Raw genomic sequence first — 26,400 nt, 5'->3', positions numbered from 1 at the left:
AAATAAAAGGGTTTTTGGAGCAAAGAAAAATGCTGGGCCTTAGCTGGACAGGTATGAAACTCAGTTGGATCTGTACCCAGAGTAAGAAACAAAAAACCTCACATATTAGTCAAGTTGAGGGAGCTAAATGTGGATCTTTATCAGATCTCTAGATTGGGGTTATATGAAGCTTAAACGAGGTCAGAAATAAAAAGACTTCATACAAATTCTTATTGCCAAAAAGTAACTATATAAAAAGCAAACCTACAAGGAAAAGTGTTTCAACAGACTCTTTTCCGTAATAAAAGCCTGCACGTCGTCCGCGTGGGTGGATACACGTCTGGGACTCAGTCCCACCTCCAGGTCCTGGGAGCAGGTCTGGTGTACCCGAGGGGACGAATGCCCGCTGCCCCGAGGACAGACCTCGCTCCCTTCGCTGGGCTGGGGAGGAGCCGCGGAGTGCTCGCATCCCATCTCCCGCGAAGCAGCGACACAAAAGAAAGAGCAAGAGGTGCCTCTGGGCTGGGGGAGCAGAGCGAAGGTCAGGGGAGAGACTGCAGGGCTGTGGGCCCCGGGACGCGAAGGGCGGCTGCGGCGGCCGCGGTGGAGCACAGCGGAGACGGGTCTGCCGGGGGCCCGCGCCTCGCCCGCGGCGCCCGTGAGCCCGGGGCCGGGCAGAGCTGCGCGCCGACTGCTGAGGGCCGGAGCGCGGCGTCCTGCTCACCGGTCGCCGTCCGCGGCGGCCGCGCTCGGGTCGGAGAAACGGGCGCAGGGCGGCCGCTCTGCTGGGCGCTCGGGAGCCGGGAGCGCTCGGTGAGCGCTCTGGGCTGCACCAGGGGCCCCGCGGGGCGCGGGGAGGCCACCGCGCAGTGACCTTTTCCAGGTGTATTTTCGATAGGGGGCTGCAGTGAGGGGACCGCAGGCTGAATGGGGAGTTCCGGCAAGAGGGGCGCAGCGCGGCGCACCTGGCAGGATCAACAGCTCGAGTGTGCAAAGGTGTGAAGGAGCAGGACCCCAGCGTGTGTGAGTGTGAGTGTGAGTTTGAGTGTGTGTGCGACACCTCCCAGGACGAAGGGGCCGTCCGGCGGGTCGAACCCAGGGCAACGACGCAGACTTCGCTGCTCGCACTGACTGTGGGGGTGCCGCGCGCCAGCGGGTCCGATCCATTTCCTCCCCCAGTCAGCACAAACCCCTGAGAACAAGGAGGACTTCTTTTACCCCCACTTGCAGACAGGAAACTCAGGGACAGTCAGGTGGAGGCACTTGCCCAGGACACGCAGGGAGTGATCAGCAGGGCCGGGATCCCGACGCGCCCGAGTCAGACAGAGCTCTTCCCCCGGCCGCCTCCGCCCCCCCCCCCCCCCCCCCCCCCGCTATTTGTAACCCGCTAGGTTTCCGGATTAGGGGCTGACGGTCCTGGCCTGGATCCACGTTCAGGGACGTCACCCTGGGCCTTCCTTACCCGCTCCTGGCACTTTCCCCAAGTCTGAGTATCTCTCCTCTGGACAACGGACAGGCCCCAAATGGGTCCCCTCCTCTGGGCCTGTGGGAGGCGAAACCTGCCCAGGGTCCCCACACCCAAGCTCTCCAGTCTGGGTGAGAACCTGGCTGTGTGTCCCAAGTGCGGGGCCCCCTGAGGTTCACGCCCAGGGCTGGGTGAGCTCACAGACCCCTGCCAACACGGGATTCTGTTTCTGTTGGTGGGGAGGAGGGAGGGGCGGCTGCCACTTCAGTAACCAGTGTTTGTCACAGGCCCCAGGCCAGCAGAGGCCTGGGCATCCTACAGGCGACTTGACCTGGGAGGAGCCTGTGGCACCCAGCAGATCGGTGGCCTGTCCAGCCTCACTCAGCCTGAAGGTAACTGAGCTGCGGGGCGAGGAACCCCCAGTCCCCAGCTCTTGCCCCCTTCCATGCCCCCGCCTTCACCTGGTTCCCCAGGCCCTTCACCTGAGACACACACGTGGTCTCAGCTCTGGCAGGGGCACCTCCAGAGCCTGGGCTGTCCTCTGCTCTGTGTCCTGGACTGATCACATCGCTTCCTTGTCCCAAACTGTCCTGACTCCCCACTGCCCTCTGGACCAGGCCCAGGCATTTCAGCTTGTCCAAGGGGTCTGCTTGTCTGGGCTGCCAAGCCTCACCCCTGTCCATTCCCCCACGATTATAGTCACATAGGTGTCCCCAAGCCCCAAGCTTATTTTTCTGGCCAGTGACACAGGGCTTCTCTCTTGAGGTCTTTTATTTGATTTTTCAAAGAGATCATCTTTGATTTTTATTGAAACGCCACAGTTTGTTTCATCAGTTTATACCCTTGTCTCTGTTACTTCACTTTATCTGCTCTCTTTGACTTGATGCTATATTTCTTCTTTGACTTCTCCAGTCTTATGCTTGACTCATAAATTTCCAATCTTTTTAAACATGTATATTTTATCTTTCTCCTTTTAAAAAGTATTGTATTTATTTACTTTTAGAGAGAGGGAAGGGATGAAGAAAGAGAAGAAGAGAAACATCAGTATGTGGTAGGTACTTGATCGGTTGCCTCTCACACGTCCCCAACCAGGGACCTGGCCCACAACCCAGGCATGTGCCCTGGGTGGGAATCGAACCCGTGACCTTTCAAGTCGCAGGCTGGCTCTCAATCCATTGAGCCACACTGGCCAGGGCCTCTTTTAAAAATACGTATATTTTAAGGCTATAAAACTTCCTTTGTTTCATCAGTTTTGATTTGTATGCCCCTTATTGTCATTTGGTTCTAAACATTTTTGTGCTGTCCATAGTAATTTATGGCCATTTTCCATAAATTTATGTCATTTTCCCATTTAATTCAGGGTTTTTGCTTTGTTTTGCTGTTTTTATTCACCATATGCTTGAGTGTTATTTTATTACTGATCTTTAACATTTTTTTTTATATTTTATTCATTTATCTTTAGAGGGGAAGGGAAGGAGAGAGGAAGAGAAACATCAATGTATGGTTGCTTCTTGTGCATCCCCTGCTGGGAACTGGCCCCTGCCAGGAACTGGCCTGCAACCCAGGAATGTGCCCTGACTGGGAATCGAACTGTGATTGTCTGGTTCACAGGCCCGCACTCAATCCACTGAGCTACACCAGCCAGGTGATCTTTAACATTTTTGTAGCTAGACAATGTGGCCCGTGTTCTGTTCGTTCCTTGGAATGTGTTGAGATTTGCACTGTGACTAAGTGGGTAGTCCTGTTTGGTGATTTCATGTTTGGTCGCGGGACATCAGTCCTTGAGACGTAATTGCATTATTCAAGAACCAGCTGATGAAGTGTATGCCTTCCCTGCCTCTCACTGTGAAGGTGGGCTTTTCTGCTACTTCAAAGGTATGTTGTAGCATACCTTTGGGTATGATGGGTAATTCCATTTATCTCTCTTTATGCTTTTTATTTTTTCCTTAAATCTATTTAGCTAACAGACTCCCGGCCAAGATGGAGGTGTAGGTGCAAATACTGAACCTCCTCGCACAACCAAAATGAAGGACAACAAAGATTTAGAAACAAAAACACAACCAAAACAGACAGAAAATTGAACTATACCGAAGTCCAACAACAACGAACCATTCATCCAGACTGGTGAGAGGGGTAGAGTCGGCGGCTGGCAAAGAGGGGTCAAGGCAGGAAAAGTGGTGGCGGCCAGACCAACCCAGGCGTGGGGTGGCAACGGGCAGACCCAGTGAGGGTGCAAGGCAGCTGGCTGACCGAGGTCACACATTCACAGATAAACCAGGTGAAAAAACGGACAGTGAGACAGACCAAGCAACGCGGGGCCCTAGCGCCAGGGAATAAAGCCTAAAAGCACCAATTGAAAAACCTTTCGGGGGTTGAGGTGCTGGGAGAGGCTCCCAGCCTCACAGGAGAGTTTGCTGGAGAGTCCCACAGCGTCCTAGAACATACACAAGCCCACCCACCCAGAACCAGCACCAGAAGGGCCCAGTTTGCTTGTGGGAAGCAGCAGAGGGGACCGAGATCCGAAAGAGAGCGGAATAAATGCCATTGTTCCCTCTCTGACCCTGCCCCCACATACAACATCACAACCCAGCGACTGGGTCACCCCACCCTGGTAAACACCTAAGGCTCTGCCCCTCATAAGTAACAGGTGTGAACAGACCAAAACATTATGGCTCAAGCAGAAAAACAAATCAAAGCCCCAGAGCCAGTACTTCTATGCAACCAAGAGATAGCCAACCTATCAGATGCACAGTTCAAAATATTGGTGATCAGGATGCTCACAGAATTGGTTGATTTTAGTCATGAATTAGATGAAAAAATGAATGCTACACTAAGCGAAATGAAGGAAAATGCACAGGGAACCAATAGTGATGGAAAGGAAACTGGGACTCAAATTAGGGGAGTGGACCAGAAAAAAGAAATAAATGACCAAACAGAAAAGAATAAAGAAACAAGAATTCAAAAAAATGAGGAGAGGCTTGGAAACTTCCAGGACATCTTTAAACGTTCCAACATCTGAATTATAGGGGTACCAGAAGGGGAAGAGGAAGAGCAACAAGTAGAAACTTACCTGAACAAATAATAAAGGAGAACTCCCCCAATCTGGCAAAGGAAATAGACTTCCAGGAAAGCCAGGAAGCTCAGAGAGTCCCAAAGAAGATGGACCCAAGAAGGAACACACCAAGGCACATCATAATTACATTTCCAAGATTAAAATGAAGGAGAGAATCTTAGAAGCAGCAAGAGATAAGGCGACAGTCACCTACAAAGGAGTTCCCATCAGACTGTCAGCTGATTTCTCAAAAGAGACCTTACATTTGTATGTAAGGGGCTGGAAAGAAGTATTCCAAGTCATGAAATCCGAAGACCTACAGCCAAGATGGCTCTATCCAGCAAAGCTTTCATTTAGAATGGAAGGGCAGATAAGGTGCTTCTCAGATAAGGTCAAATTCAAGGAGTACATCATCACTAAGCCCTTATTATATGAAATGTGAAAGGGACTTATCTAAGAAAAAGATGAAAAATATGAACAGTGAAAGGACAGCGAACACACAGTTATTAACAACCACATCTGAAACAAAAGCAAACTAAGAGGACAGTTAGATCAGGAGCACAACCATAGAAATGGAGATCACATGGAGGGTTAGCAACAGGGGAGTGGGAGGAGGAGAAGGGGGGAGAAGGTACAGAGAATAAGTAGCACAGACAGTAGGTAGAAAATAGACGGGGGAGGGCAAGAATAGTAGGGGAAATGTAGAAGCTAAAGAACTGGTCACACATGGACATGAGCTAAAGGGGGGAATGGGGAGGAGGGGGTGTGCAGGGTGGAGGGGAATGAAGGGGAGGAAATGGGATAACTGTAATGGAATAATCAATAAAATGCATTTAAAATGCAAAATAAATAAATAAAAATAAAATAAATCTACTTAGCTAACAGTACTATTGCTACATTTGTTCCCTTTTAAAAAATCTTTTGTTATCCACATTTCACTGTCTCTGTTCTTTATTTCTGTCTCTGTTGAAACAGTACACGGCAAGCCCTGACTGGTGTAGCTTAGTTGGTTGGACATTCATCCCACAAAGCAAAGGTTGGTAGTTCGATTCCCGGTCAGGGCGCATGCCTGGGTTGCTGGTTCCCTGGTCAGTTGGGGCATATACGAGAGGCAACCGATGGATGTTTCTATCTCACATTGATGTTTCTCTCCCTCCCTCTCCCTCCCTTCCCCTCTTTCTACAAGTAAGTAAATAAAATCTTGAAAGGAAGCAAAAAGAAAGAGAGGAAGAAACTGTGCAGGGCAGGATCTGATTTTGTTATCTGAGCTGAGTGTTCCTGTTTCAACAAGACAAGCTCACTCTTGCCGTATGTGATGGTCAATGATCTGCTTGGGCTCATCTGCATAGATGCAGCCTCCCTGTTTCTGTTTATTACAGTGCCCCCCACTTCCTTTTCCTGTTTTCCTATCACCTAGGAAATTACCTTCCATTTTATTTCAGCAGTTTAACCAAACAATATCTGAGGTGGATGTATATGTCTATCCTCCCCCAGAGCAAGGTGAATTCCTTATAAAGTTTTAACACGGAATTCCTTCGCTTTCATCATCTTTTATATTGTTGTTAATATTTTAGGCCCACCTTGTTTTTAAGACCCCCTCACTGCTTGTTATTATTTTCTTAAAGATTTTATTTATTTATCCTTAGAGGGGAAGGGAAGGAGAGAAGGAGAGAAATATCAATGTATGGTTGTTTCTCATGCGTCCCCTGCCGGGAACCGGCCTGCAACCCAGGCATGTGCCGACTGGGAATCGAACCACGATCGTGTGGTTCGCAGGCTACTGTTCGCAGGCCTTCTCAATCCACTGAGCTACACCAGCCAGGGCACTGCTCGTTATTATTAAAGCCCAACACTCCTTCCCTTTGACAGCTAGACATTCTGTATCTCCTGATGGAGGAAAGAGAAACATCCCCACCACCCCGACCCCGGCCCGAGATCAGCAGTGCATATGGAGGCCAGGGACCATGCTGATTTCTCCAATGGGAAGACTGTATTTGAAAGTGGTGTCCGCAGATGCCTCCAGGTTCCATTTAGAAACATCCTCTCTAAAGATGTTTTTCTGTTGTGCAGAAACAAATGGCTGCCCAGTTTATTATTAATGCCTGAGAACTGCATCTCTGGTCACCCAGGCCTTGCGTGTAAATAATGACACATACAGTGAGCACACCTAGCTGATGATAAATACGTCTTTTTTCCCCTACCCCCACTCCACCAAATGGTAAAAATGATCATCTTTAAAATAAGAGAAATGTTAGCCCTGGCTGGTGTAGCTCAGTGGATTGAGCGCGGGCCTGCGAACCAGAGGATCGCGGTTCGATTCCCAGTCAGGGCACATGCCTGGGTTGCAGGCGGGTTCCCTGCAGGCCAACTCCCAGCAGGGGATGCACAAAAGGCAACCATACATTGATGTTTCTCTCCCTCTCTCCTTCCCCTCTAAAGATAAATAAATAAATAAAATCTTAAAAAAAATAAAATAAAATAAGAGAAATGTTAAAGAAGCAAATGGCTTGTAATTTTGTAAGTACTTAAAATACGGTGTATCTTTTTTCTCATGAATATTCTGTACTATAACCATTGTTTCTATAGTTAAATTAAAACATTTTCAGCCCTAGTTGGTGTGGCTCAGTGGATTGAGTGCCGGCCTGGGAACCAAAGGGTCACTGGTTTGATTCCCAGTCAAGGCACATGCCTGGGTTGTGGGCCAGGTTCCCCCTATTAGGGGTTGCATGAGAGGCAGCCACACATTAGTATTTCTCTCCCTCTCTCCCTCCCTCTCTTCCCCTCTGTCTGAAAATAAATAAATATAATCTTAGGGGAAAAAACCCATTTTCTTGGTGTTAGTTTTTCTCAGAAAACAAAAAAAGAAAAACCCTCTCATTTTCCAAGACCTATCCATCTTCTGCACCGAAGAGGGAACGGAGAGGGTGTCGGGTAGCTAACAATGACAGCATGCTGACAGTGTGTTCTCTGCACATACACTGAGTCATATAGCAATGTCATGAGATGTGTTTATCACCATTTTATTGACGTGGAAACTGAGGCACAAAGGGGTTAAGCCCATTTAGGTATAAATTTAGCCATAGGCAGCAAAGAGCAGGAGCAGGACCCCAACCCAGCACCCTGGTGTCAGGGCAGCCCGGAAGGGGGTCGCCCCGACTGTGTCTCTCCAGGCTCTGATGGGTTCGCCCAGGCCGTGAGTCGTCATTTTCCTGAGGGGGGACACTCCGGGAGCACCCCCCGAATTGTGCGCCAAAAATGCTTAATCCAGGGCCCTAACTTGCTTCAAAATAACACGAAGAAGGAAAACTGGGTGAGGGTCAGTACAGAACAAACGAGACTAGTCACGAGTTAGGAATTGTTCAGCTAATGTATATTTTTGTATATGTGTGAAATGTTCCACAATAAAGAAGTTTTTTGAAGTGTTAGCCGTACCTTTTGTGGCCCCTGGAGGAAAATCTGACCACGTGTTTGGAGGTTGTCAGTCAAGCTAACAAAACGTTAAACATGTTCCCCCACCTCCACCCCGAGAAATACACGTTGGTGAGGACCTGCAGCCCAGATCCAGGTTTGGACTCTCGTGCTCTCGGACGTTCTGCAGTAGAATTCGGCGGCTGGGAGGAGCCAGCCTTTCCCTACAGCTTTGTTCTGTCCCCAGTTCCGAGGGACGTGGACATTCCAGGCTACAGGTTTAGGCTGGACCTGTGCACCTCACACACTGCCTCCACTCCCCGCCATGAAGGCACGTTCACACAGTGACGTGTGGTCCAGCTGGGACACAAATCTAGGGGAGAGGACTCTTCCAGCCGTAGAAATAGTCGTGGGAAAGCTAGGCAAGGTGTTCCATGCCACAGCCCACAGGCTACAGGTTCTGGGTGGGCTATCGCCTGGTCTCACCCCAAGGAGGGCTAGAGCAGGCCCTCTAAGGCCAGGGACCAGGGCCTTTCTTGCGTGGGTCTTAGGCATTGCTGGTCCTTGAGACGTCCAGCGCCGGCCCTCTGAGGCACACGGCTACAGCTGCTTCCTTCCCACCTGCCATGGACACGGGGCCAAACCAGAAGGTGAACATGAGTTTCACTGCCTCCCAGGCCCTCCTACACGGCCCCCATGTACTTGAGAGCCCATTCTCAGCCCCCCTGCTCCTGGTTCTGTGCCCTGCTTTGGAAGATTTGAGCGGAAGGAATTTAGAAGAAGACTACTGAGAGCTCACAAGGTAAGGAAGGCCGAGAGAACAGGCTGGAAACTGTGGTTCTCGAGGGCCGTGGAACGGGCCCATTGAAGTTTCATGGGAAGATGTGTCAGACCCCCCAGGAGCAGTGGCTGAGATCGGGCCGCCTGCACCCACGATTTATGAGGGGGGCTCTCGGGAGCGAGGGAAGCTGGACGGACGGGGAAGAAGCCAGGTAGAGATGGGGTTTGGGCTGGACTCTAGCCTCAGCCTGAGCCCGCCCACAGGTCTCTGGCAACACAGAGTCACCGAGAGGCAAGAAGGTTAATTGATACATGTGTGTATATATTGGTGTATTACGCAGTATAATTTGTGTATTACCACAGTTTCCCTGCCTGTGGTGACTGCCTGCAGCCAGACATTTCTCAGGACACGAAGTATCAGCACAGAAACCCTTTCAGGCTCCTCCTCCCCGTCTCCACTAAGAGAATTCTGGCTTTGCCCTCCTGGTTGAGGCCCCTCTGTGGGAGTCCTTGAGGATTTGACGGTTGTTCTAGTTACTGCTTGCTGTGTAACAACTCCAAAAGTGATGCTCAAAACAACCACCGGCTCACTATGCCCATCGATTCTGAAGGGCAGGGCAGGGCAAGGACGCCTTTTCTCTGCTCCACGACGTCTGGGGCCTCGGCAGGTAAGAGTGAATGGCCAGGGGCTGGAATCATCTGGAGACTTCTCTGCTCACGTGCCTGGGCACCTGGGCTGGGATGACCCGAAAGCTGGGCTCAGCCAGGACCGCCATATAGAGCTACTGCCCACCCATGGCCTCTCTGTGTGGCTTTTCGCGGCTCGGTGGGACAGCTGGACTTCTTGCGAGGTCCGGGAAATGAGTCGGAAGTCACGTGGCATTCTATGACAGCCTCAGAAGTCACATAGGGTCACTGCTGCCACACTCTACGTGTCTAAGGCGCCACAAACGAGCCCATCCAGAGTCCAGAGGACAGAGAGCCCTTTTGGGTGGAATGAGCGTCAAATAATTGGCAACTGATTCTTTAATAGTCACAGTGGAATGAAGTCAGAAGGAAAGACTAAGTTTGGGGACAGATTTTTCCAAGAGCTTTGCAAGAGGTGTGGGAGAGCTGCGGGAGAGTAAGGCAAGAGGTGGATGGTAGGATAAAAGGGGAATTTTAAGAAGTGTCACCAGGTAACACCGCAGTGTGACATGGCACGTTGGCTCCCGCATCCGTGTTTCTTTCGCTCCAAATCACTCAAAGACTGAACTGCACGGTTTTGTACAGACCAGACTCCACAGTTGCAGGCCGGCTGCGCCCCAGCCCGCTCCCGGGGTTTTTCAGTGAGGAAACTTTTAAGGTTTGAGGCGCTTGCCATCATTTCCGTCATCTCATTAGAGAAGGTCAATGTACCAAGGCCATCTCATGCATAAATGCGTGTCTCAGCATCTCATTTCCCCTGGTATCCATGCTTCTGGCCCCTCCTCGTTCCCAGGGGCTTGCTCCCCGCAGCCTGATCTCATGCTTTAGGTGGGAGGGAGAGGAAGGCAGGTGAGAGGGGTGCTCTCTGGGGGATCCTGGTTTCTGAGACAGGCTAATTACAGGCTTCCTGATTACTGAGCCATGGAGTTGCATTTCATCAGCTGAGTCACAGCTGATGTCTGGGCCCTGGGCCCAAGGGGAGGGTATCAGGAATCACATCCCTGTCTCCCCCACCCCGACTCTCTCCTCCCTCTGCTCAAACCCAGCTCTCCCTCTCGGTTTAGAGAGTGTCAGCAGCTCCCCCCGCCCCGCCCTTCCTCCCTAGTCTGCCTCTGCCTCCTGACACCATCCTGGGACTGTCCCCAGTCTGTCCATCCTGCATGTCACCCTGCCCCAACAGGACCACACTGGGCTCCTTTGGCTACTGCTCCCCAAGACCCAATTTTTCTTTCAAACTGAATCCCCCTCAGCCACCCCAACACACTGCTGGGGTCACTATCTGCAGTGTAGCAGCCACACCTGGTAGGATCCTGGCATCCACTGCCCTTGGCCGGACCCTGCCCAAGACCACCGAGGAGGGAGCCACTCTGCTCCTTCCCATACCCTCCTCTTTCAGTAACTGCACACGACGGGTACTTTTCCACTGACATTTCAACCAGGATTAGTATCTATTTACATGAAGTTAACTCTGCTGAACCTTTATTAGGGGAACATCTTTTATATTTGTGCCTAGAGGTGAAATATCATTCAATTTTCAAAAGCTTAGTCACGAGTTATTCCATAATTAGATTTTTTTGTGCCTCCGGTTCTGGGAGGTATGGTGAGCTTGGACCCTAGTGGATGGGTTCCTGTAGATCATGGACATGGTCTTGTCTCCCACAATTTCAGTGCTCTCAGCACCTCTGTGCCCTGCACAAGGTTTCAGCTTCGTGGAGGGATCCTTACAGGCCCTGCAGTGACAGTAGCCAGGCCACCCCTATTGGGGCTACTCAAGACAGCGCTTCACCAGCCCCTGCCCCTGCAGAGCCCCTCGGGAGTTGAGAGCTGGTGGCCGTGGAGTCAGTCAGAGGAGCTCTTCACACAACTGAGTCTCAGCTTCTTCCTTCCTCCAAGAGTTTGAGGATTAAAGAAGATGATACATAGTTCAGAACTTCTGGTCAAGATGGAGGCATAGGCAGAGAGCCTTTACCTCCTCATGAAGCCACAGAGAGAATTACAACTGAACCTCAAAACCAGTAACACCCAGGAGATTGAACTGTATGGATGGATGTCCAACAACCAAGGACTTAAAGAAGCCAGATTCCTCCAGATGGGCATCAGGTGTGGAGACGCAGAGACGGGCAGAGAAGTGAGCAGATGCAGTGTGGCACTGAGAGGTGGCGGAATGGAAGTCCCACATTCAAGTCTGGAGGGATACCTTGGGAGCAAGCGATCCCGGCCCCAGGCCGGACCACACAGCCCAGGGTTCCAGCACTGGGAAGAGAAATCCCCATAACTTCTGGCTGTAAAAACCAGCAGGGATTGGGGAGGCAGAAGAAACTGCTGGATTTTCAGGAGACTCTGCTTAATGAGGCTGCACAGTCTTAGAACCCACCCACTCTGGGATTCAGCACCAGGGCAATGGCAGGCAGGCCACCAGTCACATACAGGGAGTGGGTGAAGTGACTGGAAATTGAGAAAGTGCCAGGCAAACCTCCAGAAGCCAGGCAGCGGCACTGTCCCCCCTCAGACTCCTCCCTGCACACAGAGCCAGAAAGCAGTGAGCAGGGTTGCCCCGCCCGGGCTCCGCTCCACACAGCTTACACGTGCTCTTCCTACAATAGGCTACAGGACTAAGACAGGGAGTCAAAGCAGCTCTACCTAATACACAGAAACAAACCCAGGGAGGCTGCTGAACTGAGGAGACAAAGAAATATGGCCCGAATGAAAGAACAGAACAAAACTCCAGGAAAAGAGCTAAACGAAACAGAGATAGCCAACCTTTGAGATGCAGAGTTCAAAATACTGGTGGTCAGGGTGCTCAAATAACTCACTGAATGCAACAACAACATAAAGGTAGAAATGAAGGTGCACAAAGAGAAATAAAGAAAAACCTACAGGGAACCAACAGTGAAGGGAAAGAAGCAGGGATTCAAATCAATGATTTGGAACGTAGGAAGAAAGAAACATCTAACCAGAACAGAAAGAAGAAACAAGAATTTAAAAAAAACAAAACAAAACTAGGATAGTGTAAGAAGCTCTAGGAAATCTCCAAATGTACCAACATCCAAATCATAGAGGTGTCAGATGGAAAAGAGGAAGAGCAAGAAATTGAAAACTTCTTTGAAAAAATAATGAAAGAGAACTTCCTTAATTTGGCGAAGGAAATAGACATAAAAGTCCAGGAAGCATTGAGAGTCTCGAACAAGTTGGACCCAAGGAGGACCACATCAAAACACATCGTAATCAAAATGCCAAAGGCTGCCCTGTCCGGTGTAGCTCAGTGGATTGAGCATGGGCTGTGAAGCAAAGAGTTGCCAGTTCCATTCCCAGTCAGGGCACGTGCCTGGGTTGCAGTCCAGGTCCCCAGTAGGGGGCGCACGAGAGGCAGCCACACATTGATAGTTCCCTCCCTCTTTTTCCCTCCCTTCCTGCCTCTCTAAAACTAACTAAATAAAATTTTTAAAAAAATGCCAAAGGTTAAAGATAAAATCTGAAAAGCAACCAGAGAAAAGGAGACAGTTACCTACAAAGAAGTTCCTATAAGACTATCAGCTGATTTCTCAAAAGAAACCTTGCAGGCAAGAAAGGACGAGTAAGAAGTATTCAAAGTGATGAAAAGCAAGGACCTACAACCTGCATTACTTTATCCAGCAAAGCTATCATTTAGAATGGAAGGGCAGACAAAGTGCTTCTCAGACAAGGTAAAGCTGAAGGAGTTCATCATCATCAAGCCATTATTACATGAAATGTTAAAAGGACTTATTTAAGAAAAAGAGGAAGATCAAAACTATGAGCATTAAAATGGCAACAAATTTACAACTATCAGCAACTGAATCTAAAAAAACAAACTGTCCTGCCTGGTATAGCTCAGTGGTTGAGCACCAGCCTGCAAATCAAAGGGTCGCTGGTTCAATTCCCAGTCAGGGCACATGCCTGGGCTGTGGGCCAGGGCCCCTGTGGGGGGCACGCAAGAGGCAACCACACATTGATGTTTCTCTCCTTTTCTTTCTCTCTTCCTTCTCCTCTCTAAAAAATAAAAAAATAAAAAAATTTAAAATAAAATAAACTGATTTGATATACTGATTTGATTCTAAATAAATTTTTAGAATCAAAATCATAGCTATGGAGATCATTTGGAGGGTATGGGGGGCGGGGAGAATGGGGGAAAGGTGCAGGGATTAAGAAGCATAATTGGTAGGTACAAAATAGATGGGGGAGGTTGTTGTTAAGAATATTATAGGAAATGGAGAAGACAACTTATATGCACAATCCATTGACACGGACTAAGGGGAGGGAATGATGAAGGGCAGGGGCGTACCAGGTGAAGGGGGGCAAAGAGGGAGAAACTGGGACAACTGTAATAGCATAATCAATAAACTATGTATTTTTTTAAAAAGATAGTAACATATCTCACATAGCACAATGCCTGGGACAGCGTGCTCAATACATTGAAACTCCAAAAAAAAAACAAAAACCTTTTGAATGCAAAGGTTTTCTAACACACAGGGATGGTCATCTAAATCCCCACGCTCTCCCTGATAATAGAGGCAGACTCACGTATGTGTGAACCTCTTGTTCCTGCACCCATCATTCCATGGGAGCAATTGGCCTCTCCACAGGGGGCTGATGTGGCTTCTCAGGCCCCAAAGGGCCAGCCCAGGCTGTTTAGGCTGCTGGCTGGTAGGGCCGGAACTGTTCTCTTCACATTTTTGCCAGGGAATCTTTGGGCTAGAATCCTGTAAGGGGGAGGCCGGCTAAGAGGATACATGCACACGCCGCCTAGCTGGACACTGCCACGTTCCCCTTCGCAAAGGACGTACCCCCTGCATTCCCGGTAGCATATGACAGCGCCTGCTAGTCCAAGGCTTCACCAGCAGACGGTGGCCAAACTTGGCATCTCAGGGTTTATATTGTATCATCTCATGAGCAAAGTTGAGCACCCTGCGACCTGCTCAAAAGGCCAAGCGCACTTTTGTGCATCTTTCTCCTATTAGGGATATTCACTGCTGCAGAACAAGTGACAAACACATTTTCCCAGCTGGTAATGTATTTACTTTGCTAATGGTCTCCTTTTTTCCTGTCAACAGAGGATTTTGTTCTTAATTTGTACGTAGTCCGATTTTTATCTTTTACTAGTGTATCTGGATTTTGAATGAGGGGCGTTTCTCACTCCTAGGAATTCCCTTATTTTACACTTTCTTCTGGTTCTCAGTTGGTTTCATTCCCCCAGTGACTCCAGCGACACTTACTGAAAGGCCCACCCTGCCCGTGTTCATTGCCAATGCCACTGGTACGGCACACTGAATTTCTATATGCAGTTGTTTCGTTGGTCTGTGTATTCATGAGTTAGTTCTACCCCCAATCCAAACCGTTCTTTATTTTCAGGGTTTTCCTCGTTATTTTGGTTTGTTTTTCAAAATGATCTTTATAATTTTTATTTATAATAAAATAATAATTTCATTTATAATTTTTATTATAAGGATCATTTTCAAGTACGAGCCAAAATAATGAAGGGCCCCGTTAAGGGAACTGGCAGGCACCAGAACCACACACACACACACACACACACACACACACACACTTTCCCTTATAATTCTATGTTAGAAAAGATCCACGATGTTTGTGTGGTTATCGCTTGATGGTGCCGTGATGGGTGGGTAGCATCATCTTGCTATTGGCACAAACTGTGATGAGAAGAGACACCAATCGCCACAAAACTGCCTCTTCCTCTTGAACCTCATCCCTGCGCCACCTGGAGACCTTGTCACCCCTCTGGGCCATGGCATCTCTTTGTGAGAGAGTACCATAAGGCGGGCTGGGGTGGTGACCTCTGTNCACACACACACACACTTTCCCTTATAATTCTATGTTGGAAAAGATCCAAGATGTTTGTGTGGTTATCGCTTGATAGTGCCGTGATGGGTGGGTAGCATCATCTTGCTATTGGCACAAACTGTGATGAGAAGAGACACCAATCGCCACAAAACTGCCTCTTCCTCTTGAACCTCATCCCTGCGCCACCTGGAGACCTTGTCACCCCTCTGGGCCATGGCATCTCTTTGTGAGAGAGTACCATAAGGCGGGCTGGGGTGGTGACCTCTGTCAGCAGTCAGGTTCATGAGAGTCAAGGGGACACCAAGGGCCAGTCTCACTAAGCTCCTACTCCAGCACTAAGCTCCTTTGGCCCAGCACTGTCCAACAGAACTATTGATTGATTGATTGATTGATTTAGAGGGGGAGGGAGAAAGGGAAACATCAATCAGTTGCCTCTCGTATGTACCCTGACTGGGGGACGAACCCACAACCCAGGCCTGTGCCCTGACCCACAGTCAGTCTGGTGATGTTCGCTCTGCAGGACAATGCCCAACCCACTGAGCCACACCCGTGGACATATGTTATATCTGTGTTGTGCAATAAAACAGCCACTAGCATATGGGGCTCTTACGTACTTGAAATGTGGCTGGTATGCCTCAGAAACCGAGGTTTTTATTTTAACTAATTTAAATAGTCACATGAGGCCACATAAGGTTACTACATGGAATAGCACATCTTTGACTAATTCCCAACCCAGCCATTCCCCTTCCTAGAACTGGGAGAGCAGGCTGAGGAGAGGGCTGGGCAGGAAGCTGAGAGAGGGCAGACGGGCCAGCTCAGCAGGAGGGGGCCAGCCTGAGGCAGCCCCCGCCCCACCCGGGGGGCCATCACAGTGGCCGCCAGCCCAGCATCACAATACCACAGGCAGGAGGTGAGCAATGGCCTGGCAGGCAGTTTCCTCCAGGGGCAGGTCTCTTTGTCTGCAGACCTACTTATGGCAACCCAGGTGGTAGAGGGCCAGTTCCTGGGGAATGAAAAAGCACCCAGCAGCTGAGCTGCCTCAAGCTGGAGACCCACAGGAGGAAGCAGGGAAGGCATGGGGATGGCCCACTGTCCCCAGGGCCCAGGGGCTGTAGGGCACCCTGGGGCCTGACCGCCAGGAGGCAGAATACTCTGGGAGCACTGAGCAGCTGCCCATCATCTTCCTGGCAACTTGGTTCCTCTAAGTCTTCCACCTCCAGGACTACTTGTCAGCTGCCCACCTGCTCACCCTGCTGCCTGCTCCAGGCCGGAGAGCGCAGCAGAGAGCATGAGTGTGGCCCAGCCCCTGCCAATGAGAAACAGTGGGCAAGGACTGGGGCCTTTGCCCACCAGTGGCTAGGACACAGGCAAGGTCTCACCCGCACCTTGGAGATGAGCACCAGGGCCCTGCCTCCCAAAGCCTCGGTGCCACAGCCAGCCTCCTGCTCGTGGCGGGCCCAGAGCCGCATGCCCCAAACAGGCTTCATGACGAGTCAACGATGCAGGACAGAGGGAGAGACAGGTGTCCCACAGAACATGTGGTGGGCGAGGGGGCAGCGCTACGCCAAGGCTGCAGTCCTGAGTCTCTGTCAGTGGAGTCCATGTGTCCACTGCTCCATGCCTGGCTCTGGGTTCCAGTGAAATAAACTGTCTCTGAACCTTACCGGCACCAAGAGAAAAGTTGTTCCCATTTTCTAGGGCAGAGAAACTGAGCCCAGCAGTGCTCCGTGTGTTTCCAACAAGGGTGGTGCAACAATCACTTCCTCCTGGGGGCTTTTAAAAATGAGCTAAGGATGGATGGATCTCCAAGGAAGCAGCCGTGGCTCCACCTGGTCAGAGCGCAGGAACTGCCCACCCTGGTGGCTCTCATGCCTGACTTCCCATGAACGACACCTAGGAAGCAGGAACCCGTCCGAAATGCAGATCGCCAGGCCCCCTACAGGAGGGGAGGCAGCTCTGCCCCCATTTGGGCATGCTTTATGCCGACCCCATGCTGGGGGCTCCTCTGGCTCCCAGGGGTGGGGCAAACAGGACAACCCCCAGAGGGAAGGGCTCCCTGAGGCCGTCGACCTGCTGGTGGGAACTAGGCTGTGGCCCTGATGCTATGACAGGATGAAGCTAGGAATCCTCCCCACCCCACGCCGTGATTCTGCTACCAATGCTGGGCTTTTCCTAGAATGTGAGCATGCGAGGAGGTTCTGGCAAGAATCTGGAATGCCCTGGGCATCTAAAGCCAAGGGCACATGAGAGCCTCATCAGCCGAGAGGAAAGCCCCCCAGTGCAGACCCCAAAGTCTCTTGCGAGGCTGCACCAAGGGAAGCGCCATCAAGAAGCAGAGGGAAGGGCACCGCCACCTTTGGGACTTCCACATCCCCTAGGGACTCTGAAACGCCGATTCCTGAACCCCCGGTCCCAGATCTTTAAGTTCCTGGGTCTGGACTGGAGTCCAAGAAGGTGAATTTTTAATAATTCAGGGTAAGGACTGCAGTTGTCTCTGCCCCATGTGGGGAGAATACCAGCTTCCATCTCTGAGGGACCTCCCCTGGAGCAAGGCAGCAGGCCTGTGGGGGGGAGGGAGAGCAGGCAGCTCAGAGCCCCGGGGAGCTAGAGGGTCCCCGGAGCCTGTCCACAGGGGCCCGTGATGGAATCTCAAAGATAAAATATGAAGCTTCTCCAGGCTACTCCTTCCCAGATGTGCTCAGAAGGTAAGAGGGACAAGCATGGTGTAGTTTCTCACTAATGTTCTTCTAGTGATTAGAATCCATTCCACACAGTAAACAATTTAAAAACACATATTTTCCCTCTGGGAATTCATAAAACCAAATTTTGAATGACAAAAAAAAGCAGCCCACAAATAAGCAGTTCTCTTGAAATGGGGCCCAGGCAGGAAAGGCCTGCGCTGCCAGCCAAGGAGGGCGCTCACCTGCCCCCCCACGCCTGCCCCCCACAAGCACACCCTCCTGCAGACCCTCACACAGTGGTGCATTTGACCCGAGTTCCAGCCGAACCGGTTGCAGTGCCTGCTGACAGCTGCCCTGCGACAGTCCCACTTTGAATGGGTGCAGCTGGGGGACAGGAGTATGACGACACACAGAGGCAATCCACCAGGAGGAGTCCACCGCAGACGTCAACCATCGCTTTATTAAGGCTCGCCGGCCAGGTCTGAGTCACTCGCTGTGCAGACCCCCGCCACGGCCCACCAGGGCGACACTGAAGGCAGACGCTCTCTCTCAGACCCGGAGCGGCAGTCTACTGGGCTCCACACACACACACACCCTGCCAACTGGGGGTGCGGGGTTATTCGGGTAACTTGGGGGCCCTCAGCAGGGTGGGGCTGGCTCTAGCAGGCCCTGGGCTCTGGCAGGGCTGGGGTGGGGTGGCAGCGAGGTACAGGAGGGCAGGGATATCTCGCCCATCCCGCCTGGCCCAAACTATGGCTTTGTGATCCCCGCTGTGCTGCACTGTGGGAGGCCATAAAGGCAAAGCCCTTGGGAAAGAAGAGGCCCCCTCTGTGCCTGGGACCTGGCCAGACCTCAGGGAGCTAGGAGCCCCATTTCTAGTCCTCCCAACAACAGGTCTCCTCAGATCCAGGCCAGCCCCTCAGAGGTGCACCCGCAACACGTCCTGGCTGGTGAAGGGCTGCTGGCAGGCTGCGCACGCCCTGGGCAGGCAGTGCTGCTTCTCACCCAGGCAGGGCCGGCAGAGGAGGTGGCCACAGGGAAGCTGGTACACGGGCTCCTTTCGGAAGTAGGAAGAAAAGACTCTTTTGCAGGAAGCACACTCAGGGCCCAGGACGCTCCCAGGCTGCTCTGGAAAATCAGGGAGGAAAGCAAAGAGGCCAGAGTTAGGGAAAGCTGCCCCTGTCCAGGCTCCATCCTGGAGGCAGGGCTCACACCTGGAGTGGGACAGAAGCTGCCCCACCCTCTACCCTGCCTCAGCTGGGCTGCATCCCTCCCTAGGCCACCTCTGGCTGAGCTGGGAGCAGAGGTACCAGGGAGCCTGGAAACCTGAAAGGTTTCCTCTCCATCATCAAATCTCAGTGCTCCCATGAATGCTCAAAACAGCTGGTTTCTGAAGGCAGATGGAGAACACTGGGCCCTCCCTCCCAGTGTCTCAATAAGAGGTATTTTCCTCTGGGACAGGTTCCCAAGCCCAGAGAAAGGCACAGGCTCACCCTGGTGACCCTAATAAATTATAAGAAAGGTACAATGTGGCAAAGGAAGAGCAGAAAATGGCCTGGCGTATCAGGGTGGCGGGCGGGCCAAGGATACAGGGCTGAGGCCTGGCGAGCAGACCTGCAGCAGAGCCTGGGCCTGCTGCTTCTCCTTAGCCCAGCAGCTCCCCTCCCCAGCAGGTCCCCTCCCCAGCTGTCAATCCCCTTCCTGGGCCGCCAGCTCGCTCACCGCCCACACTTCCCAAAAGGCCTTCTGAATGAGGGCCACGGTGGGCAGGTCTGACCCCCTTCCAAGCTGCACCTGCTCTTCCTTCTCTGGTGGCCCTTGCCTAATGAGGCTGCTTTTCCTCTTCCAATCTGCACCCCTCTGGAGAGGGCAAGGACGGCTTCCTGGGGAAGAGCTGTAAGAATGAAACGGGGCCAGCCATGCAAAGAGTGAAAGGGACGGCAAGTACAAAGAATGGCTGGTCCATTAAAGAAATAAGACACAAAGGTGTGACGTGTGACGGTGGGGCTCCAGATGAGATGGCAGAGGAGGGAGGGCAGGGCCGGAGCTGCAGGACCTCACAGGCAACAGGAGTTTTGATTTTTTTTCCAAGTGCAATGGGATGTGATGGGGGAATTCTAGGAAGTGGAGGCCCACGACCTCGCTTACAATGTAAGGTCTCTGGCTCCTGTGAGGACGAGGGGCATGGGAAGGGAAGGGTAGCTGTTAGGGAGCAGCAGGGGTCTGGGGAGCGCAGGAGGAAGGGCAGTGGAGCGAGGACCTCTCCGAGGCCTATGCTGGCAGAGTAGGAACAAGATTCGATGACGAACAGAATGTTAATGTGAAGACACTGAAGGGAAACCAAGGATGACCTGCCGTCAAGAGGCCCAACCGACAGGGGAAGATGCCGCTCTTTACCCTCAGTGGTGTGATGGGGGGGTAGGCAGGGGGCGGGGCCTCTACACTGGTTCTGAGTTGGACAGTTAACTCAGGATACCCATGAGTTTTCCACCGGGTGCCCAGCAGCTGCCAGGGAGGTCAGGGTCTGAGTTCTGAGAAGTGGGGGCTACAGGTGGACATGGGTAGTCACTGGCCAAGTGGACACTCACTTGGGTGACAAAGAGGACAGAGAGAAGAGGGTCTAGGACCATAGTATGAAAGAGAAGAAAGAGTCGGCAAAGGAAACTGCTGAGGGACCACTGAAAATGGGGAGAAAAAGGGCGTGACACCTGGAAGGCTGAGAGAGAAGGTGTTTCAGGAAGGATGGGCTGCTCAGGCACCTCTGAGCCACCACGACCACTGTATCCACGGTCATGGAAATCGCTGGTCACTTGGACAGTTCTTGGGAATGGCCAGGATGGAAACAATCAGAGACAAAGAGGGGATGGAGAAGAAGAGATGGCCTGTGCCCCAGACCAGAGGAGGGCCCGGCTCCGGAGAAGCCGGAGAAGCCGGAGAAGCAGCAAATGCCTCATTGTCAGCTCCGCCAGGCTTCATCCTGGTGAGGACGCCCCAGCTCCCCAGTCAGGTCCTCTCCCTTTGCATCCTAGTCGACTCCATCATCCAGTGTGGTCCCCAAGTTCCTTTTAGGAAAAAACCGGCTCAGCTAACTACCACTGTTCTTTTCTAAGCCTCAGAAAATGTTAACAGGAAGAGATGAAGATGCCATACTCAACCCAAACTTCATACTTACATAAAGGGCCCCAGATGTCAGATGGGAGATAGACTAGATAAGAAAAACTACAGAGGAAAAACAAAAGTCTTCAGGATGGAACAATTAACATGAGATCTTATAAAACACACACACAGCAGGGGAGCCAAGCCCTAAGCCCCAGAATGACTAGGTAAAGCCTTTCCTCTGAAGTCAGACTTCACAAGCAGTGCTTCAGCTCCCCCTGAAAAAGGAAAGAGACCGGTTCTCCCCCAGGCCTGGGTGCTGGAGCCAAGGAGCTGAGCGTGCAGGTCCGGAGAGCCCCAGAGGATAGCCCAGCGTCCCACTCAAGGGCTCTGAAGAGGTGGGCGGGACCCACTCTACCTGACCCCGAGGCTGCCCGCCAGGAAGTGCTGGTCTCCCTTGGGCCCTCGTGCTGGAGCTGTCCCCTGGTCAGTCGCGCTGTGAAGGAGGGCAAGGAGCCAAGGGTTGATGTCAAGGCAATTTCCAAGCTTTGTGACAGCTTCTGTTCATGGGACACTGGACCTGTCAAGAGATGCACGGACAATATCCAGAGAGAAGTTTGACAAAAGACCACAAAGGCCACAGAGGAATGCAAAACCGGCACTTCCAACTTTAAATCATCACAAATGTAAAGAAAGTCCTCCTCTATGTCTACTAGTGTGGACTGCGATGACAGAATACCAGAGTTAAAGGCTGGGGACCCTGGCAGTTGCTACCCATCCCACACGGCTTTCTGGGCTCTGAGCTCTCTCCTCCTCCTCCTGGGAACCTGGGAACTCCTGGGCACGTAGGGGCCACCTTGTGGCTCACCTGCAGAACTGCACCCTGCTTTCTAAAGGCCTCCCTGCAGGCCAAGGAAATGACTTCGAAGGCAAACATCCAGCCCTGCACCCAGCTCCCTGCCCCCATTCCCTCCCTAGCAGCCTTAGATCCCTCTTTCCATCTCCTCCTTTCTGGAGAGATCCCACCACTGGACAGGGCCAATGGTCTGCACTCTCTAGGAGTTTGTGTTCTCTCCTGTTGGGTAAAGCAAAGCAGTTATTACTGAGTGGAAAAAGCACTCTGCCCACTTCACTTTGGAGGGTCCACAGAGCGCCAAACAATGTGCTCAGGCTGAAGGCAATGGTGGAGGGAGACAGCTGCCCAGGGAGGGACCCAGAGACCTGCCTGGTTCACAAAAATGCCTACGGTGGTAAGTGGGATATTTTCCTACAGTCTACAGGACACAGGACATCAGCTTGGACCCTTGAAGGACCACTGGGTCACCATGCTCCTGTGTCACCAACATATCTATCAAGGCCAACACCAAGGAAAACCTCTCCAGACATCCAGGTCTAAGTACCTTTCTCCTGGTCTCGCCCATCTTATCTCAAATGCTTGCAGGAGTCTCTGGGGGTCTTGTTAACTATAATTTACACCCAAAACCAGAGAAGGCACAGATGTAACCCTTTTTTTAAAAAATGTATTTATTTTTAGCCCTGGCTGGTGTGGCTCAGTGGCTGAGTGCTGGCCTGCAAACCAAAGGGTCACCAGTTCAATTCCCAGGATTCCCAGTTGGGGCACATACCTGGGTTGCTGGCTGGGTCCCCAGAGGGGGGGCACAGGAAAGGCAACCACACATTGATGTTTCTCTCCCTCTTTTTCCCTCCCTTCCCCTCTCTAAAAATAAATAAATAAATAAAGTCTTTTAAAAATTTTAGCTTTAGTTACGGTTAATAGGCTGAGTGACTAATGCATGTAGAAAGCTGTGGTTCCAGGGCCTGGAATGCCTCACCAGACCTACCCCGACTCCAGGAGGCTGGCAAGCAATCCAACCTTTGTGCTCCAGGAGGACTGCAAGTGATTGAGATGGTCTCCGAGACACTGTTCTCCGGGGAGAGAACCACCGCTGGTCAGCAGGTGAAGGGATGCTAGAAGAATCGCCGGACTGCAACTTTTATCTGATTAGCCTTTTCCCCTGAATTCCAAACCCCTTACCTACTTTTTCCCTGAATTCCAAACTCCTTACTATCCCTCTTCATCACCGTTACAAAAAAAGGCTGGCTTGAGACATGTGAAGACGAGTCGTTAGGGTTTAGGGCGTACAACCTGCTGTCTACTCAGATCACTGACCATCTGAATAAAGCACCGTAACGATTCAATCCTTGTCACTACTTACTGGTTCTGGCAGTAATGGGCAGCACAAACACTGACTTTTCCAGTTTCAAAGAGCTAGCTCCAAAAGCACCTGGTACTGACAATCACAGGGAGTAATACCGAATATATAAAGGGTAATTGATGCTAAGACTGTTAAATTGTTTCAGAGTCTAGAAAACGGTACTTTCTAATTTGTCTTATCAAGCACATAAATCACCCATACCAAACCTGACCATATGTGGTGGGTGCACACACACACTCCAGTTTAATCCCACTCACGAGTGCAGAAGTCCTACACAAAACACCAGGAAAAAGAATCATGAAGCCCATTACGAGAAGCATGACCAAATGGAGTTTACTTTGGGAATGTCATAATGGTTCAATATTAAGAAGTCCATTAATGAACTTCCTCACATTAAAAGACCCAAGGAAGAAAGAAAAGAAAAGAAGACCCAAGGATGAAAAATCATTCATTTCTGTTGACACTGGAAAGGAATTAGACAAAATTCAACCTCCAATCTTAGATAAACAGTCAATAAAACAGGAAGAAATGGTGTATCTGAAACAGGTCCCGATGAACCCCACCTCCTGATACTTGTGCCCCTGAGTGCCCCTCCCCTTGAGAGTGGGCTGGACTTCAGTGATTTGCTTCCCACAGAGCAGAGCAAGAGGGATGGGATGCCACGTCCACGATTAGAGTACACAGGGCCGACTTCCACCTTCTCTGCCCACTCTTGTGCACACAGCTTACCATGTCGTGTGCTGCCTTTGAGAGGCCCACATGGCAAGGACATGGCAAGGACCTGAGTCCAGACTCCAGCTACCAACCAACAAGAAGGGAAGCCTTCAGTTCAACAATTCAGCAAGAAACTCAATCTTGCAACAACTACGTGAGTTTGGAAGTGAATCCTTCCCCAATCAAGCCTTGAGATGACCACAGCCCCTCGGAAGGACCTGAAGCAGAGGATCCATCCAAGCAACTTCACTCCTGACTAGAGAAGCTATGAGGTAATGAATGTGTGGTGCTTTAAGCCAGTAAATTTGGGGGTGACTTAAGCCGGCAAAGCATAAAACAAAGGGCAACAGCCAGGCATGGACACAGGGCAGTGGGTTACCTGCTGAGCAGTCCATGTGTGTCAGACCGAGCTCACTGGCAGCTTTCAGTTTCTTAGGGGTGTGCTCAGAGGTAGTGGGTGAGACCGGGAGGGTCGTAGAAAAACAGGACGCATTTACACCAACGCTGCTGTCAGGGGCGTGGTCAGCCTGCTCCATCTTCCTTTTCCGGGATGGCAGAGCAATGGAAGAAGGGGTCACTGCCAACGCAGTCTGTGCTCTCCCAAGCAGGTGGCAGCCAGGGATGGAGTGCTGCAGCAGGAAATGGTCGATCCGGGCCTTCAGGGAGGGGTGAGGCAGGGGCTGGGAGTGTGGAGTAAAGGCTACCCCTGTGAAGGGGTCACTGGGCACTCGGCCCCACGTGGCTTCACTGCGGTTACACTTCTCCAGTGTGCTCTGGTCGATGACCTTGCCGGAGGGCAGCAGCATGGGGCAAGGCATGATCTCCAGGGTGATGGGATCCAGGAACTCCTCAGGCACATCTGGAATTACCTCAGCCAGCTCCTGCAGGCTGGAGGTAGCCTGCTGGCCCCCAGGCTGGGTCCCAGGGTCACAGTCACTCTCCATGGGCAAGGTCGGAGCCTGCAGAGCCAAGTCCTGAGGGAGGCTCTCTGAGGCAACCAGCAAGACACTGTCTATCACCTCCTGAGAGCAGGTTTTGGCTGGCTGACCCCACACTTCCAACCGCTTGATGCAAGGGATACCGCTGCCTGTCACATGGGTGATGCAGATCTTGAGATGGGCCACGTGGTTAAGGGAAAGAGTCCCTTTGTTCCAGAGCTCCTGGGCCACAACAGCAGGAGAGGGGAGTGTAGCTTCCACAGAGGCAAAAGGTGGCCTGGCCTTGAAGCCCCTGTGGCTAAACACCACTTGGCTCTGGTTTTTCAGCAAGACTTTGCCCACCAAGGTGAATGCCTCCTTGTCAGGGACGGAAGGCTCGGCTGGCCCCAGGGTCCAGCACGCTGGGGTGTTCCAAGACGCTCTGCTAGATAAGGCAGACGTGTACACTTCTAGGCCAGTGACATTCTGGCCTCCCCGAGCTGTGAGGTCCATGTTAACCCTACAGATTTCCACACTGAAGGGAAAGGAAACCGTCACGTGGACTGGTGGCTTAATGAAATACTCTGTCCTAAAACCACGGCTTCGCTTCGTGAGATCTTCAGAGATGAGATTCTCTATTTCGTAGCCATCAGCCGATATCTAGATTGGATGACAAATGTAAGACAAATTGATGCTATGACATCCAAATGAAGACAACTACTTTTCCAGAATTTGCCCCTTCTAAGACAATTCTTTAAAGAAAACCTGAAATTCCTCATTTCAAGTTTCCTCCAGTGCCTCAAATTCTCCTGTTGGTTGTTGTTTTGCAGGCACCTGAGATCAGGTCAGAGGGCAACGGTGGCCCCGAGTACTGTCCATTCTTTAAAAATATGAGCAACGAAACTCTGCCCAACACGTCTCTGTGACAAGGGGGCAGATATGCTGGTGTTTTTTGTTATTTCGGAAGATGAAGACATGCATATTTAGGGAAGAATAAAGATGTTCATTTAAGTTCTCAACTTTGTATGTGGACTAAGCATCATAACAAGTCCCCTAGGAAGGCGTAACAAGCTTCTTGTCAACCTATGAATGGTGAAACTTGGTTTTTAAAAAAATGTGGGGAGAGGAACAAGGATCACAAAAAAAAATGACAGGTTATTTAAAAGTGAATGTGCCAGAAGATGGAATTGTAAATAACTTCTTTCCCTTTAATATTTTGAACACTTGTTAAAACCAATAGAAATTTTAAGGTATCTTTGAAGGAGTCAGCTTAACAATCTGGGCACCTGAAACAGTATGCTGCGTGCAGAAGCTCCAAACGAGGGGAGGGGTCCAACTCCCCTCAGAGCTTTCTGACTCCCCGCTGAGCTGTAGAGAGATACCCTCCTTGCACAAAAGGGGAGGCAGCTCAATTCACATAAAGAAGGAATACAAACTACAAATACAAGCCATTACCCCAACATTAGAAATGACAAGAACGAGGGGCAGAAAGAGTATTTCTACCTTCACTATGACTTTGAGTGAAACTCAAACTTCTTCTCAGAGGGAAAAGCACACTGAAGACGACCTTCCACAGAACGAGCCACAG

At 51.1% G+C, this 26,400-nt stretch overlaps 1 protein-coding gene across 9 annotated transcripts in view; it reads right to left on the bottom strand.

Annotated features, from left to right (window-relative positions):
• Positions 1–18,308: 18,308 nt before the first annotated feature.
• The window catches only part of UBOX5 (U-box domain containing 5), a 29,413-nt gene continuing 21,321 nt past the window's right edge, over positions 18,309–26,400 (bottom strand). For all 9 annotated transcript variants that reach the window (XM_037051764.1, XM_037051765.1, XM_037051763.1 and 6 more), the window contains 3 exons: positions 24,275–25,472; positions 21,384–21,545; positions 18,309–18,997 (listed from right to left, as the gene is read on the bottom strand). In XM_037051764.1, coding sequence (XP_036907659.1) covers positions 18,789–18,997; positions 21,384–21,545; positions 24,275–25,472 — 1,569 coding nt within the window. In that variant the 3' untranslated portion in view covers positions 18,309–18,788. The remainder of the gene's footprint in view (positions 18,998–21,383; positions 21,546–24,274; positions 25,473–26,400) is intronic.

This window comes from Sturnira hondurensis, unplaced genomic scaffold (genome assembly GCF_014824575.4).
Source record: "Sturnira hondurensis isolate 20B ecotype Veracruz unplaced genomic scaffold, ASM1482457v3 Scaffold0007401, whole genome shotgun sequence".
Taxonomy (NCBI): Eukaryota; Metazoa; Chordata; class Mammalia; order Chiroptera; family Phyllostomidae; genus Sturnira; species Sturnira hondurensis.
This window is presented reverse-complemented; position numbering and strand designations above follow the sequence as displayed.